Source organism: Juglans regia, chromosome 4, assembly GCF_001411555.2.
Source record: "Juglans regia cultivar Chandler chromosome 4, Walnut 2.0, whole genome shotgun sequence".
NCBI lineage: Eukaryota > Viridiplantae > Streptophyta > Magnoliopsida > Fagales > Juglandaceae > Juglans > Juglans regia.
Genome location: NC_049904.1, coordinates 34,760,700 through 34,779,766, shown reverse-complemented (window position 1 = coordinate 34,779,766; position 19,067 = coordinate 34,760,700). Strand labels below are relative to the sequence as shown.

Genomic DNA, 19,067 nt, shown 5'->3' with positions numbered 1-19,067 from the left:
CCCGAAAGAAACTCAGATTGTTGCCCATAAAACTTGATTTCTACTTCACTCCCTACTCAGATTCATTCACTTTGATTTATACTGGAAGAAATAAGAGATCGCCGTCGTCGCTGTCTTCAGGTCTGGTAGATCTTGTCCATCTGGTTTCGATGTTTGATCGAGCTTCTTCGTTTTTCTTGATGTTGTCATGGTAGCAATAAGATATTTAAAGAAAATATTTCTAATTTGAATGGTTTGTTTCTGTTTATCTCTTTATGAGTTTGGTATTTATTTTTCTCCCTACCATCTTCCACTGCCTCTTTAAGCTCTAAATTGTTAGAAAAAACTAGTAGTCCGTACACCAAATTTGTGGTAGATCTGGTCATCAATCATGACATAACTTCTTGTAACTTCTTGTTTACTTTTAATGCATCAATTGGTAGTGGTAAAGTAATGATCATTCTTGTCAAAATCACCATGTTCCTTGTGAAAACTTTCAATGATTATGGGGTTTATCCAAACGGAGGGGTGAGAACTATGAGGTTGGTAAAGACAAAGGGGTGAGAACTTTCAATGGAAGATGAAGGAGAAAAGGAGCAAGGTGGATTTTGAGGGAGCTCTGAAAATGGGGGAAACTACGATTTCGAGTGGTCTGGGAGCTCTGGAAATGGTTGCCTCTAGCAATTTTGATTCTGAAATGAGAAAAAAGGAGAAGACGATAAAGGTAGAAACATCGTCGTTTCTATTTTGCCACGTGAGACACGATTACCTCGCGGTTCCCATGGGCGGTTGCAAACAGACTCTCTATTATATTATATATATTATATGCTAATAATCTAATAATTTTAGAATCTTATCATTCATGTCTAATAATTTAATAACATAAAATTAATATAACATTTGATATAATATATAAATTTTAATTTTAGAACATAAAATATTAAAATTAATATAATATAAGATTTTAATCTTAAACATAAATATTAATATTAAGTTATTAATATATATATATATTATATTATATATATCAATGATAAATATAATTTATGACATAATAAATTATAATATATATTCTTTTTTATAAACACATTTTTACACATTTAATTATATGTATTCATATAGAAAGTGTATAGTCTAATTTATGTAAACTATAGTTAAATTCAAAATATTATCTTTCTCTACTCTAGAAAAATTTTGTGAGATTTTTATTTTTCAATTTTTAAAATCAGTGTGCACAGATTCAATTCTAAAAATATGTAATTTATGGGTAGTAGCATGGGACTGGCGAGAAAGTCACCGTTTGATCGAATATGCTTACTAGAGGTGTAAATTCAAATCGAAAAACCAGAAAACCTGTCCGGACCGGACCGAACCGGACCGGTTTTACCGATTTTGAACCGATTCGGTCCAGAACCGGTTTTTAAAATATAAAAACCGGCCGGTTCCGGTCCAGTTCCGGTTCCGGGATTTTTTTGCCAGGACCAGACCGGTTGATTAAAAAAAATAAAAAATAATATTTTTTATATATAAATTTTATACAAAATATTTTATATATATTAAATAGTAATATATAAGTTTTATATATAATGTATAATTATAAATTTTTATGTGAAATTTTATATATAATATATATATTCATATATGAAATAATTTCTTATTATAATTTATAAATTATTACATAAAATGTTAATACTAAATCACTCAAAGTTTATAACTAATACTAATATATAACTTATAACTATACCAATAGTCTAATATTAATACTATTATATAGTCTAATATATTAATAAAAGTATAAAACAGTTTTTTTAAATCAATTTTTGTTTTTATAAATAAATTTTTAATAACAAATTGTGAAATTTACATTTTAAAAAAATCGAAAAATCGGATCGAAAATCGGTAAAACCGGAAGTACCGGTTTAGGAGGGTAACCGGTGCGTAATCGGTTTTAAAAAATACAAAATCGATACATACCGTTTCGATCCTAAATTTTATCCAAAACCGGACCGGACCGAACCGATTACACCCCTAATGCTTACCAATAATTTCTACCTCTTGTTTTAATATGTGCTTTTGGAAGAGCGCGCATACAAGAAGGATTATTAAACTTGATGCAAATGGTTAAAATGTCTTCCGCTTTGTATATTATCATTCAAATAAGGAAAAGTTATTCTAATAATCGATCAAACCTGACAGAGTAGAACCCTCCCACCTGACAGAGTAGACCCCTGGGGAGGGGGTGTGGGATGAAGGGGATAAGAGCAGTTAGCCAGTCCAAATTTTGACTAGAAGTTTGGACTACAATAGAGCTCCATTGAAGGATTAGAAAACCCATCGATACAGTATTTAGTCTGGAGACTGGAGAGAGAGATCCGATCAAAGGATTAAAATCATTTATTGTACAAAATCTCTGCTTTTCCCAGGTAACCAGAATCTTCATTCTCGTCTCAATTTGCGTACTCCCTACCATCTTATCGTCCTTTCTATTATTTTGATGGATTAGAACCGCAACGCGTCCTTTATGGCATTTAGGTATTTTCCTTGGCTACCAAAACCCCAGCTTTCTCATTATTTTCAAAGTAATACACACAGACACCGAATTATGGTCTTTGCGTTATGTAAAGAAATTGTCAACTTGTTCTCTGATAAGGTTCTATTGTTATGCTGTGAGGTTAGAGATATGGAGCGAGGACCGGCTATTGTGTATAACAGAAAATACTGTTTCTCTATTTATTTTATGTTGGATGAGGAGTTGGTTATCTGAACGGGCTGGTGATAATTTCTTTATAGAGTTTAATTTCAGTTTTTTTTTTTGCTCGTTTTGTGAACTACTTGATATTTTTTAATTTATTTTTATTCATTTTGCTTGAAGTAGTATAAAAACATCTATCTATGGCGTCCCTAATACGTGAATGGGTTGGGATCAACACGTTCGCTTCAGCGACACAGACTAAATTGCTTGAATTGCTGGGGAAAATTAAGCAGGAGGTTCTTTTTCTCATAAGAATATTCCCGTTATTTACAAATGTGCTTGCTTGCAGGCGTATAATTTACTGTGTCCGTGGTGTTTTTGTCTTTTGATTTTTTGTTAATATGTTGGAGTAGAATGGGAACACATTGACAATACTAGTAGTGGGGAAAGGTGGTGTTGGGAAGTCATCAACTGTTAACTCGATTATAGGGGAAAGAGCAGTGTCTGTTAATCCCTTTCAGGTATATGCTGCATTCTGTTTTTTGGGTTATTTGCATGTCATCCGTGCTGTGTATTTCATATTTATATATATGGTTTTATGTTGTTTCTCGTAGTCTGAAGCAACAAGGCCATTTATGGTGTCACGTGCAAGTGCTGGGTTTACTTTGAACATTATTGACACTCCGGGGCTAATTGAAGGAGAATACATCAATGACCGGACACTTGAGATTCTAAAACGGTATGCTCTTGCTTGACATAGTAGGAGTTTTACAATTTCCGCGTGTATTATTTTCTGGCATGCATGAGGAACTGACACCGATCTTTTTAATGAATCCAACTTTTTTTTTTCTATTTCTTGTTCTTTCCTGTTCAATGGGGCTGGGTGTGCAACTTGTGTGAACAGTTTCCTTCTGAACAAGACCATCGATGTTCTACTCTATGTGGACCGTTTGGATGCTTATAGGGTCGACAACTTGGATAGGCAGGTAGTTAAGGCCATAACAGAGTGTTTTGGTAAAGGAATATGGAATAGGGCTTTGGTTGTTCTCACACACGCTCAGCTCTCACCACCTGATGGATTTTCTTACAAAGATTTTTGCTCCAAAAGGTCAGGGGCTCTTCTAAAAGTTGTTCGTCTTGGTGCGGGGTTAGAAAAGCACGATAAGCAGGTTCATTTTGAAAGAAATTATCCTGATTCTTCTTCTGGAACCTTATCTTCATGACTTGTGTTTTTGTTTTGCCTGCTGCTACATTGTCTTTAGTATTTCATATGAAGTATCTGACTGCTTAACTTGAGACATTTTACATGAACTTGTGTATTGTCCAATTCTCTGCATGAGATGCATGAAAGGTGATTATCTAAATGATAAACTATTAGCTTTCTCTTTTACTTGCAAAGTTATTTTAAGATGCTGTATATGTGTACTGCGAGTGTTTTTTTGTTTGTTTAAAAATTTGTTTATCTTCAAAATTTTAAAGGCTAAAATAATCTATAAATGGATAAACTTCTATGATACTTGAAATAAGTGTGCTCTGCCAGACAGTTTACATAGATACATCGCTTTGCCCCTGGTAAAAGGATTACAGTTGTGCCATTTGGCTGTTTGCTTATGTCCATTTCTTAAGATCTGACGAAATTAGATTACTTTGATAGATGCTTACTGGTACTGCTACCTGTCTATGAGAAAATTATGGTTCCTGGATTTTGTTTGCATCAGGTGATGTGGCTGTGACTAGGAAGGTGATGGGAGGGATACTTGGTAAGACAATGTGGTGGAGAGATTTGGAAGGCTATTTGTTCACTTATGGATAGTGTGGTGCATAAGTGATTTGTCCATGTGAAAATTGAAGTGTCACTTTTTAGATCTCTCTTTGGTTGGATGGTTGCTACTAGTTGCTTCTCCTCTAATATGCAAGAGTTTTTAGTTACCTTAGGAAAATTATTAGGTATTCTGGTAGTATGGATGATGTGATATTTCCATCCAATCACAGGATGCCAATGCCATTAAAATTGCTCACAAGTGGCATGTTTGGTTTGTGGAATGGGCTCTGAAATGGAATCGCTATTCCACACTTAGTTTGGTTGTGCCTTAGGTGTGGAATTGCCCTTCCTTCATAAAATAAGAGGAATAGCTGTTCCTTGGGGCAAGAGTGTAATTTTTTAAGTCCTTATTTCTTCAATTTTGAATCCTTTTTTTTTAAATTAAAAAACTTCAGGTGGCTGGACACCACCACAAACCCAAAGCCACCACGGTGGCCATTGTGAGGCACCTTGAATGGGATTCCTATGTCTATTATTTTTTATTTCTCGGGTTTAAAAAAAGCTTGAGTGGATTTTTTAGGAAAAAAAATTGGAATGGGTATTTTAGAAATTTTAATCTAATTCCAAGCAAGATATCATGTGTTGTCACCAAACAAAAGAATAGAAATACCTATTCTATTCCTAAAGGAATGAGAGTACGGATTTCACGTACCAAAATGTACCCTACATGCATTTATTTATTTATTAAAAAGATTAGTACCCTAAATGCGTACAAGAGTACACCCTCTTAATATTCCTTACAAAGAAAAGTATTGTTATACACCACACTCTCATCCCTCTTTCATCTCACTATGTAAGAATAGTGATAAATGTGCCACATCTTACATAGTGAGATGGTAGTATGGTGTATAGAATTTTCTTACAAAAAATGATATTGATAGTGAGATTTCTTTTTTTTTCCCTGATAATCAACTTTGATGGTGAATTTCCATGTCCTAAGATATGCTTTAGTGCTCGATGTAGCCTATCGTAGTACAGAGTTCCAACTTGGGTACACCTTATAGTATCTTTATGTTGCAGCTCAGCACGGTGAAAAATTCTCTGTTTGGAAAGAAATTTCTTATGGTTTTCAGCTTCGATTTATTTCATAAAATTCATTTGTCTATTTTCCCTTTCTCTCTATAGGAGTTTGCTATCCCTGTTGTCTTGGTTGAGAACAGTGAAAGATGTAATAAGAATGAAACTGATAAAAAGGTTAGCCTATTTACTGATGCTACTTGTTTGATGTCCAAATCTCTGGTTGCATTTGTCATGGATGTTTTCTCTTGTATGAGAGATCGAGAAGATGGTTGTACTTCGGTGACAGGTTCTCCCAGATGGAACTGCGGGGATTCCGCATTTAGTCAAAACAATCACAGACGTTGTGTTGAATGGAAGCAAGTCTATTTTGGTTGACAAGAAGCTGGTTGAAGGGTCAAACCCCAATGAGAGATGGAAGCTCCTTATTCCGCTTATTTTTGCTTTCCAAGTATGCTTCTGAACTTTGGATGCTTAATGTGTTTTCTCCCGTGAGAGGGATGGAAAATTCTCATTAAAAAGTTTGTATATTTTTTTGTCTACAGTATTTCTTTGTGGTGAAACCAATAGAGCGCGCAATCAAGAATGATATTGCAAAGGAGGGTCGAGCGTCATGGTACAAGAAGGATTATGGATGTGACCAATCTCGGCTATCATGAAATTGGAATTTTGTTAAATATGAAGCATTATTCCTGGCGCTGATGGCATCTCTATGATTCTGCACACTCTGCACTCTGCAATAGTAGTAATCTATGGCAGATGGACTCCGTGGCGTTTTGAGAGAATGTTATTTTTTATTTTTATTTTTTAATACTCAGATAAATGATGCCGTTTGATTTTTTTTTAGGTAATGCTGCATATGTAGTATTCATTTTCATAAATCAGTTTTTGTTTTAATATAATAAGTCCACTAAGAGGCACTTCATCGCCTAGTCTTACCTTTTGGGAAGGGGGAATTTCCTACTTACAAGTACTGCCTATTGGGTTAGGATTGGATAGTGAGTTGAGTTGAGTTGAATTGAGATGAAAGTTGAATAAAATATTATTAAAATATTATTTTTTAATATTATTATTATTTTAAAATTTGAAAAAATTAAATTATTTATTATATTTTATATGAAAATTTATAAAAATTATAATAATGAAATGAAATAGGTTTAGATTGTTTCTAAATCTCTTGATTAGCCATTGCTTGCTATTCATTCCCTTGATGAAATAATCAGACAAGGCTTATAAAGGCTTTGGCCCATTTAAGAGCCGTAGGTAGGATTTGGAAAGTGGTTTGGTACCGAAGTGGTATTGTTATAAAGATATTTTATAAAAATGAATTTATAAATTAATATAATTTTATAAAATATATTAAATTTATTTTATAATAAAATAATTTTATAATTTAATATATCACATTAAATTATATCAAATTGAATGTTTACCAGTATAAGATCTCTTTCGAGCTGAATAATTTCTCCGTCAAAATATGACAAATAGACTTTCTTCTTCCATGGTATTTGCAAGAAAAATAAATAAAAAATGAAATTCCAATTTATACACTATTTAGAAATAAGTAATGATACTTACATAATATATTTTATGAATTATTTTACAATACATATTTTAAAATAAAAATATTTTTATAAGATATTTTACAAAAAAAAAAAATCTTATTTTAAAACATAGTTATGTAAAGTGTTATGAAACGTGTTTATTATTTTTCATTTAGAAATGAGAATTGGTATAAATACAAAGAGATTATATAAAAATAAACTCACAAACTGATGTGATTTCATAAAATTTGTTATATCTATTTTACAATAAAAATAATTTTACAATATGACGTATCGTATCAAGTCACTTTAATTTGTAAATTTATTTTTATCTTTAAAAATTCTTTGGCATCGTCTCTTGTAACACGCATGCGACACAAGGCAGGTAGAGAGCGAGATTGGGAAGATATTATTTCTTAGATTTGGTTTAGATAGTAAAGTTCTTCAAAGTCTTCCAATCTCATTTCGTTTCATCTCATTTTAATATCTAAACATCACAAACATAAAAACTTTTCAATTTTAATTTTTAACTTTTACATCTAATCATTACAATTTTTTAAAATTTTTAAACAAAATAAAAAAAAAATTCTATTTTTTTTAATTTTAAAATAAAAATAATATTAAAAAAATAATATTATAACAATATTTTTAATTAATTTTTATCTTCCATTTAAATTCTTTAAAATATATTAACTCAAACATTTTATTAGTATTTAACCATTTAGAGCATTCTCATTGGATTAGCTAAAAGTTAAATCCAATGAGAATTTAGCTATTAGGTGGATAAATTGCTCACATTGAATTAGCTATATTCCAAATATTTGGAATATAGCTACAGTAATATCCAAACTAATTTCTAAATTTGGAAGACACTATTCATTCATCAAATCATTTTTATATTATTTCTTTCTCTTTCCTTTTAATATTAATTATTTCTCTCTCCATTTTAAATGACAATTGAAAAAATATAATTAGAATACAATTACAAAATAATATATAATATTATAAATAGTAAAATATGAAAAAATAAAATAAATTCATAATTAAAAAATTTTTAAAATTATTAATTACTCATTACTATATAATGAATAAATAGATAATTCAATTTGGAGATTTGATGTGAATAGTCAAAATTAAATTCATCTTATATTATTTTATTGTCATATAATGAAAAAATGACTATTCCAATATAGAGATTTATATAAATGGAATAGCTAAAAATTAAATTCATCTTACATTCATAAAAAATATACTTTAATTTAACTATTCCAATGAGAGTGCTCTTACAAATACCTCATGTCATTTAACTGTCAAAACAAGCCTTATCAGCATCATCACTATATATATATATATATATATATATACGCGAAGACGAAGGCGCTTGCAAGAGCTGCGAAAAATTTGGAATCGGTGAGGCTCTCAGGTCAGATCAGATCAGATAACGCCACTCGGTCAATCACCAGCGCACTCCCTCCAAAGTACCGACCCCAATTACCATAAGCCATAGCATAGAGAGTCGAGAAAAGAAAACAAACGGAGAACACAGAAACAAGGATAACAGCAAAGCTAAGAGAGGGAGAAAGTCGAGACAGGAAAACCCCCCATCCTTACCCTCCCTTTTTTTCGTTTGTGTTCGTTCTCAATACCCCCAGAATCTTCCTCTCCCCGTTTTGCCCCCACTGTTCTTGTTGATTCTCTGCATACCCTTTTCCTCTTATGGCTGTTGCTTCCCTTGTCTTCCTCTACATCACTCTCTTCGCTTGGCTGCGATTGGCGTCTTCGTCCTCGGTGTTGTGCCCTAAAGAATCGAATTTTTTTCTCTACGGTCTTCAATCTCAATGCCCTCTTTCGATCTCCCCCAACCCACCTCTCCAGGTACGCTCTCTCATTTCCGTTCTTTTTTATTTTTACACTTCCGCTCTGATTTTCTGTGTTTTTTTTTTATAATTTTTAAGTATTAAAAATATTTGTTCGGTTATTATAATAACCTTTTATGGTTGTATATTTGTATACTCCTGCATGCTGTATTTGATTTGTTGATTTGTGGGTTATGAGAATTTGTGCTTGATCTTGGGTGATTTTTGTTTCTAGGTTTTTTTAATGCAAAGCGTCGTTGGTATTTTCTTGTTGAGAGTATTGGGTTTTGATTGTGTGTAGTCGACATTGCGGTGCAAAATTTTGTTGAGAATTGGAATCTGTTTTCGATGATGGTTCACTTTTTAATGTTTTTTTTTTTTTTTCTATAAGTTTCTCTTTTGAATGTTAGGATGCTTCTAAACTGGTACGATAAAATTTTTGGAACTTCCCTAGTTTTGATTTATAACCTAATTTTCGGAAAGGAAGAGGTGAATTCAGTATTGGGTTGTTACTAAATGCTTCTCTATGTGGACCTTTCTTCTTTAACTTTCTCTATTTTTTATTAATGTAGTTTTCTCTGGTTGCCATTTAAATTAGACTTTTCAAAGCTCTCTCAAGAAGTATGGCTTTGAATATATTCGTATTCTGGAAGGTTTGAATTTAGTTCTTATGGAGGGGCAAATCGATGAATATGGGTGGGCGGAAGTGTATATTTGACATGGCCTTGGGCTATCTAACATCAATGTTTTGCCCGTAAAGAGTTTGGGAGGGAATTTTTTTTTTTTATTCAGTTCAAGTTGCAAGGGTTGGTGATTACAATTTACATCAGGGTGTTTGCTGCTTGGAAAAGTCTTTGATGAACAGTTTAGGGTTCAGTCTAGGCTTGCTAGTACCCATGATGGGTGAAAAACACACGATGTAGTAAAACAATATGCAAAACACGCATACTTTTAGCTCTCACCATTGTGGCTTGACGTGTGGGTGTAGGTTAAATTTCAGAAGACATGACTTATCAAAATCAAATTTCAGAAGACATGATATTGCTTTGAGGCTTGGTTGATAATTGGGGTTGGTAATTAGTTTCGGGTCAAAGAACTTTTTTGGAGCTTGTCTGTTATTATGATTTTAACGTATTAGTCAATTTAGATTCTTAGTAGGTAGGACAAAAGGGGAAAGAAATTCTCAGTAGGGTGGGTCAAGAGAGTCTATATGTGTGCTCAATGTATCTTAAGAATTCAGAGATTTGAATAATTGAATATCAAGTGCTTTGATTATTGAGGCATGTTGGTCTTGTGTGTTCTTTCTTTAGGTACCCAAATTAGTGTGATGCTACAATTTACATCATTATTCACATGGCCACTAAACAGAATTCTCTTTTTTCTTCACAACTCACAACCCTGAACCATATCCTATTCCTTCTACACTTGAAACCTTAAACCTTTGCAGTATTCCCTAGCCTTTTAGCCACTGAATAATCTGTCAAAATGGTCTTTAGAGCATATTTGGTCGGGAGGAAAAGCGGAAGGATGGAAGAGGGTGGAAGGAAAATGGAAAACAGATTTCCATGTTGTCGTATTTGGTAGGGTAGAGAAATTGAAAGAAGGAGAAGGGGATGGATGTTTATACCATGGTTTTCGTTCCTCTTTAATTTTCTTTAGTCATAGATCTCAACCATTTAGTGTGTTTCATGAATGTTAAGCATACTTTCCATTGTTTAATTTCCTGTTCGTAGTATTGATATCTAAGTTTTTCCTGCTGTTATGGAGAAAATTAATGAGGGAATGGTACAAATATTCAAGAATTGTATAGCCTGATTGCTCGTACTTGCATAATTACCGATGAGACATGTTACTATAGATTTGTTTCTGTAAAGGAGTGCATTTTGACATTTCCTTATCTTTATTTTGTTATCTCTAGGTGGATGGAGACTTCCTTGATAGAGCTTTGGCTTCCAAAGGGAGGAATGGATATACTTCTGTACTCTTCTATGCTTCTAGGTGCCCATTCTCTTGCAGTGTACTACCTGCTTATAAAACCCTCAGTTCCATGTTTCCGCAGATAGAACATTTGACAGTTGAGAAATCTTCAGCCATGCCGAGGTGTGACGCTACTTGCTTGACCTGCTTTTTTAATGTTTTCATTTTGGGGTTGAAAAATGGCAGTGCTACCATGAAGCAAATGTACCTGGTGAAAGATTGGCTGTCCTTTATGTGTTGGGCATAACATAATGTGATTGCCCAGGGATGGGCAATGTATATGAGTGAGGGCATGATTGTTGAGTTAATATTTTTTAGCCTTGCGAATCATGATCGTATCTTCTTGGAATCGAATCATGATCGTATCTTCTTGGAATCATTTCTAGAAAGCCCTCCTCCTCCTCCCCCTCCCCCTCCCCCTCCCCCTTCCCCACGTGCGTGAGTGTAATGATGTCCATATTAATTTTCTGTGGCATTCTATCTTCTAACCATGGCTGAGTTGATTCTATATTGTTGGGTAAGTGGTGCAAGATTATTTAGAAGATAAACTATCAATTGTCTTCTTTTATTTTTTGCCATGTCATTAAAGCCCCAACACACACACACACACACACCCACACCCACACCCACACAACAAAAACATTAAAAAGGGTTTGGCATGTTAATTGAATTTAAAATTGTGACATGCAAGTTCTATTGTATGCAATTGACCTTCTTAATGTAACCTGAATGATGCCGATGGAAATAAGAGTTTGACTTAGAAACCTGGATGTTATTTGTCTGAGTTTAGGCGTGTTGTATTGCAGCATATTTTCAAGATTTGGAATCCATAGCTGGCCATCCATATTAATGGTGAACAAGACATCAAGGGTGCGATATCATGGGCCCAAAATTCTCTCGTCACTTGTTCAATTTTATAAGAAGACTACAGGTAAGGTTATCCTGAGCAAACAAAAAGATACATATTTTTGTGTATGTACATACATATATGCAGGGTTGAGTTCAGGTTATATCAATATTTACTCTTCGCAATGTCTTTTTTTTTTTTTGGTAAGTTACTTTTTGCAATGTTACACCAGTTAATAACCTTCCACTAAATTTATATTTGTTGGGTTCGCTGTTGGATCATCCGATCATCCTCTATATGCTCTTTTTGTGTATGCTAAATTCCACATCACTTAGTCACCGTTTTCTCCGATCCAAGTAATTTTTTACCATATTTTAAAATAATGCATTCGGCTAGATTAAGCTGATCCAGTTGCTACTTTTTTCTTTGCTTGCCCTAATCTAAAATGGTTCTCCTGGGTCATGGATAATGTGTTTAAATTCCCCCCACACCCTGGTATCTTTTTTTTTTTTTTTTACATCAGTAAAAGGATAAAAAAAGGAAAATAAGAACTCAATCCTAGATCTGCGACTGCAACTCATTGGTTAAAGGAGCAGCAAAGAAACTGATTAATGTGCATTTCCCGTGACTTGATGTTTCTAAGATCAACTACATGATGCATCTCTCTGTATGTCAGGCCTTGAACCAGTTCAAGATTTTGCTGAGGATCAACCAATCTGCTTGGAGAGTGGAGATACATCCAATTTCCTGTCATCAAATAGGTGGTTGAAAGAGGTCTCAAAGAGGGAACCGTACTTGGTCTTCTCTATATCGTTCCTCTGCTTGAAGCTACTTGTATACATATTCCCAGCAGTCTTATCTCGTTTTGAAGCATTTTGGGTCACATATATTCCCCATTTCAACCTGGAAATATTTGGTGAAACAAGCCAAATAATGGGACGTATCCTTCACATGATTGATGTACGGAGGGTTTGGACCAAGCTGAGGCTATGCAAGACCAAGAACTTCCACGAAGGTGCAAAGAATGCTCGTGTTTGGGCTTCTTCCTTGGCCTCTGTCGCTTTGGGTGAATCATCAGCTAGATCGTCGACTTAAGGTGGAACTTTACGGTCTTGTTTTAGAGAAATTGGGTGTAGAAAAGACCTCATCGTTCAAAATGATAGACTATGAACTGCTCTGGTGGTTGCAGCTCTCCCTCTCCCTCGCTCCTCCTCTTTCTTCTAAAAAAAGAATATGATTCTTAAGTGATGTAGCTGAAGCTGTTGTCCTTGTTTGAGTCGGTTTTTTTTTTTTTTTTTTGGGAGGAAGCAAACGACTATGTATATTTGAGAACAGCTTTCGTGTAAATTGTCTGCTTTACAGATAAGTTGAATGTAAACGTATCAAACAGCCCCCAAAATCCTTCTCTCTCTCTGTCACACACACACACACACAAATGATAAATTGGGGGGCGGTATGAGATTCAGTGCAACTGCTAATGCATTCTAATCAATGGTGGGTTTGCCTGATGGTTTAGGTCAATTTGGTTAAATTACTCCATTATTTTAACAGCAAGCTTTCCTTCTTAACATTTTGAAATCGTGGTGGGTTCAGTGCAATTTCCGGCTATCCCCACGAAATAAGATAATCAAGTACGGTCCACCCCCATGTTAATCCAAACTAGTCTGAATTGGGGAGCCTTCTGACTTGTAGGTGTGTATCAATTCTATATCATGCGTCCCCCTCCAATCTTTCTGGAGAACTGATATTTGAGCTTTCAGTATTGCTATGCACAGTCGTCTTACGCAGACGGCGTGTAGTCGGCTGACATGGCATCATGCCACGTTAGTCGTTAAAAAAAAACGAAACGAAGCGAAGATGAAAAGCGGAGACCCAGGTTCATTTCATTTCCCGCTCGTTCAGCTTTGTGCATGTGTCGGGCGATTTGGAGAAATATTGTGCGAGCGAGTTTGGTCTGCAAATTGAAACCCAGAGAATGTCGGTGGGTGCGTTGGGCTGGGTCAAGGCCGGTCTGCGTTGGGCTGGGTCAGGTTCGTGGGCCATCAGCTCGAGTCAGCTTAGTGGGCCAGCGACATGGGTCAGTTTCACGGGTCATCTTCGTCCCCATACGGTCGCACTGTGGGTCATCTTCATCTCTACTTTGATCTGAAATTTTAACTTTGCATTTGATTAAATGTTGTGGTCACTGATAAACAATGAAGCATGTCATGATTTGCTTGTTTTTTTTCTTCCATTGCTATTGTTGATTTAGGTGGTTTTTTTCTTCCACAGATTAGTTGTTTTGTTCCACACATGTTATGCTTTAGTTGGTTTTTTCTGTTGTAATTTAGTTATTTTTTTCCTTACACAGCCTGTTGTGATTTAGATTTGATATTGTTAAATTCAAAATTTTTGCATTGAATAGAGTTGTTTATGTGGAAATTTGTTCGCTGAAAAATTAATTTAGTGGTTAAATATTGATATTGTGGTTTAATTATTATGGTTTAGTTGTCGTCAAATATACAAAATGTTTGGAATGACCTTTAAACAATGATCTTGGGTGCTAGATTATTATTTTGTTCCCTCATGTACGTTAGTTAAATTTGAATTGTTCTGAAAAAACAATCGGTGGATGATTTAGTTGAGAAGAGAGGCATCAATCATCTCTGGCATGTGTAAACAGTATTTGATGCTAAGCAAATTTTTATCAGTTTTTTTTTCTTGAAAGCAATATGTACAATATTAGTCTTCTAGTTGATTGAAGTAATTTTCTTGATAACTTATCAAAGACTGACATTGGATATTGAACAACTTGTATAGGGCATGGGAAAAGGAGAAGAACACCCATTTTCGCGTACACCATTTAGCTCAAATCCGTCAAACTCAGTATGTTGTTTCATAATTAAGAAAATTAATTGCAGCTCAATGTTTAACATTATAATTATTAATAATATTATTATTTTGTTAGGACATCCCTCAAACTAGTATACTAAACTATCAAAATTACATGCACGGTTATTTAAGACCAATGTCTGCATGGTCACCAGCTTTCTTGCCATATCTAGATGGAACCAATAATCCAAGCAATATTCACGTGATTTTTCAACTCTTTTATTGTTTTTTAGTTATAAGATAATAATTTTTTAAACAAATTAAATGTTTTAGTTTTTTTGTTTTAAGCTAATGTTGATTACCCATTTCAATTTGGGATGGAACCTCCGAGACCATTTATCGGTACAAGCTTTGGAACAAGCGCAGGAGTTGGTGAAGAAGATAGACCCGATTGTCTGCAAACTGAAGCGCCATGTACTTCTGCTAAAGTAGATGAAGAAATTTTGGTGGATAGACCAGATGAACGGGAAACTGACGATGGCACTACCGGTATACCAACTAACCATGGCATTACTGGTACACCACAGGCAGTGCTATCGTTGGAGGTGATGATATCGTTGAGGAATCAAAGCCGGGGATGGAGTTCAATTCATTTGAAGAGTTGTTTAGCTATTATAAGCATTATGGTAAAAAATGTGGGTTTTGAGTGATGACACAAATGAGTGAGAGGTCAGAGGATCAGAGTGTCAGATATGTCACCCTTGTTGTGCATGGGGAAGGAAGGCCCGAAATAAGAGTTCCAATCTCGCCAACCCAGGTCCGACGGGAAAAACGGACTGTAAGGCAATGATTAATGCCTTAAGAGTTGAGAGAAAGATGTGGTTGACAACAGTCCATAATACACATAATCACGATCTCAACCCAATGAAATCCCGCTTCTTTCGATGTAATAGAGAAGTGAGTGACTCTGTTAAAAGAGTCCTAGACACAAACGATTTAGCTGGAATCCAACTGAATAAGAGTTACGAATCTCTTGTCGTTGGAGTAGATGGCTTTGAGAACCTTCCATTTTTGGAAAAGGATTGTTGCAATTACATCGACAAAGCACGACATCTACGACTTGGCGCAGGTGGTGCTGGATCACTTCAAGATTATTTTATGAGGATGCAGTACAAGAATAACGGATTTTTTGCATTGATGGATTTAGACGATGAAGGAAGGTTAAAAAATATTTTTTGGGCAGATCCACGTAGTCGGGCAGTCTACCAGTATTTTGGTGACATAGTTACATTCGACACCACATACCTGACGAATAGGTATGGGATGTCATTTGCACCATTTGTTGGTGTAAACCATCACGGACAGTCGATTCTTTTGAGAGCTGGGTTAATTTCCAGTGAGGACACGGAGACCTTTACATGGTTATTTCAAACCTGGTTACAGTGTATGGACGGTATAGCTCCAATGGCTATTATTACTGATCAAGACAGAGCAACGAAAAATACAATTGCTACTGTCTTTCCAGAAACTCGACATAGATTATGCCTATGGCATATACTGAAGAAAGTCTCTGAGAAGCTTGGGTCATATGCTGCATACAGAAGTGGGCTGAAAACTCGACTAATGAAATGTGTGTACGACACACAAACTATTGAGGAGTTTGAAAAATGTTGGGCCAAGTTTATTAACACATACGACTTACATGAGAATCCATGGTTGAAAAGTTTATATGCGGCGTGTGAGCATTGGGTACCGGTTTTCCTTAAAGAGCACTTTTGGGCTGGAATGAGTACAACCCAACGCAGCGAGAGTATGAATGCTTTTTTTGACGGTTATGTTCATTTAAAAACAAACTTGAAGGAGTTTGTCGACCAGTTTGACAATGCGCTGAATAAGAAAATTGAGAATGAAAATCATGCGGAATTCCAATCATTTAGCCAGGTCATTCCCTGTGTATCGAGATCTCCAATTGAAAAGAAATTTCAAGAGTTGTATACTAACGCTAAATTTAGAGAAGTACAGCAGCAAGTAATAGGTGTGCTTGATTTGAATCCATATCTACTTACATCGAATGGTGTAATGAAGAGTTATTTGGTAAAAGATGAAGTTCGTATTGAGGAGTTCAGTAAAATGGTTACATATTCAGTGGACTTTCATGAAGAAGACTGCAATGCTAAGTGTTCATGTGGGTTATTTCAGATGAGGGGATACTGTGTAGGCATATTTTGGCCGTATTCAAATCTAACGGTATAAAATCATTGCCAAACTGGTACATTTTAGACCGATGGAGAAAGGACATCAAGAGGCGATACACGTTAATCTGCAGTAACTATGACGCAGGGGATCAGAGGCCTAATGGTAATAGATATTCAATTTTGTTGAATATGTGTTATGGGATGATTACATATGCGACGGAATCTAATGAGCAATTCGAAGATGCAAAGAACAGGATAAATGAGATGACTGAATGTTATCTCGAGCAAACACGCAACAGATCTTTGACCCACACAGGTTTGAATGTGACGATTTTTAAAGTCTATTATCTTGTTTAGTTCTTTATAAGTACTTAATTCCTACTTATGAAGGAAGGAAAAAAATTACTTAATTTCTGTTGTTTAATGATGTCATATTTAAACAGTTCTTTGCCCATAACAGATTCGAATGCTGGTTATATGACACTGGACACAACTGCAGTTGCTGGTTCACAACAAGTCAAGAGTCCACTTGTTGTCAAAGGGAAAGGAAGACCCCTATCTCTGAGGAGAGCATCTAGGATGGAGACAAACATACGAAAAGTTAAAGCCAAATAGAAGAAAGTCCAAGTCAGAGGGAAAGCCAAACAGGTGAATGTTTTAACATTGGGAGAATTAAAAATAACCGTTCGATTCCTTTAACATTAGGAATGATGATTGCGGGAATAAGAAAAATCAAGGTTTACCATTTATGTATGCTAAGTGGCATTGACTTGTATTTATTTTGTAAGTATTTTGTAAGAAGGAAGGTATAAATGTATTGTTGCAGGTTTTTGTAATTATCTTGTAAGTAGGAAGGTTGGTGGTTAAAGTTTTTGTAATTTTGTTATATTCACATAGCTTCAAAAGTGATACTATTTCACGGTTATTTTTGGATGGGTGTGCAGATTTTATTGTTACTTATATTAATATTAGTAGTGATACAACAGGTTTGAGTAAGTCCCTAATTGCCATGCCTGAAATTGCCATGCTACAGGTTTCAAAGACAAATGGTCAATTGGATGGCTTCTTTAGTTGTTGGCCAACCAGTGTAGGTGGCTTATTCACGTATATACAATTCAGGTGGCTTTTTCAATTAAATAACTTATAAGACCTTATATTAATTATACAAATCTAATTATACAAATTAAATAACTTATAACACCTTAAATAACACTTAACTAATAATTCAATTTTGTAATAACACTTCAACTAAAGATTTACAGCACTAAATAACTAATAACCTATAGCACTAAATAACTAATAACACTTAACTTACAACTTCCGAATAAGATGTAACATAAACCACTACCAAAGGTATAAATAGCAAAAAATAACTATAAAAACACCAAAGTACATCCGAGATAACGTGCGTGAACGCCTTAGGGCAGCTTCTCTCTCAAGAAGCACCGACTCCTTTTTCCGGACCTCCTCAGATATACTATATAGCACCATCTCTATCTTCTTGATGTCATCCACTATCTTAAGGAGCTCAGTTACTTTATTTTCGATATCGCTGAGTCTCTTTTGGAGCTCTTCCTCGGTTTTCCTTGACATTTCATTTTTTTTTTCTTCTAGCTTTATGTCTTGCTCACTATCTGCCCACTTGAAATAATTACAGTGTGGTAATCCCTGATATCTGCACAGAAAAACAATTCAAATGTTAGACGTATGTAATATTAATCAATTCATTAAACTTATATAAAAAATAAGTCATGTAGATACCTTCGTGTTGTACTTTGGACACCCTAAGAAGGGTCTTCCAAGATTTGCCTTAGTATTTGAGTATCTCAAATTAGCTTCAACGTCACAGAAGCACAAAGGCGATGCTAAAGTACGTTTGCCAACGGATGAAGAAAACAGTGATGATGACGACAACATTCTAACATGAACCAGAATCACAAATGAAAGGCACGCATATCAAAAGACACACATAAAGGGAAGCACTGAAAAAACAGCACGACGCATAGCAAGAATGAACTAGCGGTCACGTCCAACAGTAAAATCAACTGATGGTTGATCGACTAGCATGATCCATTTATTAATCCAACCAGATCGAACAAAAAGGATCAAATCAACAAGATATATATTATGCATCTCATTTACTTATAAAAAATATATATATATTATGCATCTCATTTACTTATAAAAAATATATATATATTATGCATCTCATTTATATTGTTTTTTCTCACCTTTTTAGCAAGAGTACTGTTTAATGATTTGCATAACTTAGCGACCAAGCTAATGAGAACAGTCTTTAATTTGATGATCATAATCAGCATGCATGC

At 34.7% G+C, this 19,067-nt stretch overlaps 3 protein-coding genes across 6 annotated transcripts; all 3 read left to right on the top strand.

Moving 5' to 3' along the window:
* Positions 1-2,148: 2,148 nt before the first annotated feature.
* On the top strand, positions 2,149-6,442 carry LOC118348297 (translocase of chloroplast 34-like). 4 transcript variants are annotated; one of them, XM_035689702.1, is made up of 9 exons: positions 2,149-2,402; positions 2,656-2,751; positions 2,852-2,967; positions 3,085-3,192; positions 3,286-3,410; positions 3,576-3,840; positions 5,619-5,687; positions 5,800-5,961; positions 6,056-6,442. In XM_035689702.1, exons 3-9 carry the CDS (start codon positions 2,872-2,874, stop codon positions 6,167-6,169), a joined length of 939 nt encoding a protein of 312 aa, XP_035545595.1. In that variant the 5' UTR covers positions 2,149-2,402; positions 2,656-2,751; positions 2,852-2,871; the 3' UTR covers positions 6,170-6,442. The 4 variants fall into 4 exon arrangements, with proteins under 4 accessions (XP_035545595.1, XP_035545593.1, XP_035545592.1 ...); XM_035689700.1 differs by having other exon boundaries at positions 2,150-2,402; positions 2,855-2,967; XM_035689699.1 differs by lacking the exon at positions 2,656-2,751 and having other exon boundaries at positions 2,150-2,402; positions 2,855-2,967.
* Positions 6,443-8,422: 1,980 nt separating this feature from the next.
* On the top strand, positions 8,423-13,123 carry LOC109004314 (5'-adenylylsulfate reductase-like 7). The gene is made up of 4 exons (XM_035689840.1): positions 8,423-8,929; positions 10,829-11,010; positions 11,694-11,818; positions 12,411-13,123. Exons 1-4 carry the CDS (start codon positions 8,771-8,773, stop codon positions 12,827-12,829), a joined length of 885 nt encoding a protein of 294 aa, XP_035545733.1. The 5' UTR covers positions 8,423-8,770; the 3' UTR covers positions 12,830-13,123.
* Positions 13,124-15,391: 2,268 nt separating this feature from the next.
* On the top strand, positions 15,392-17,355 carry LOC109004310 (protein FAR1-RELATED SEQUENCE 5-like). The gene is made up of 3 exons (XM_035689309.1): positions 15,392-16,730; positions 16,826-17,056; positions 17,201-17,355. The coding sequence occupies exons 1-3, from the start codon at positions 15,392-15,394 to the stop codon at positions 17,353-17,355; spliced, it is 1,725 nt and encodes a 574-aa protein (XP_035545202.1).
* The last annotated feature ends 1,712 nt before the right edge of the window (positions 17,356-19,067 follow it).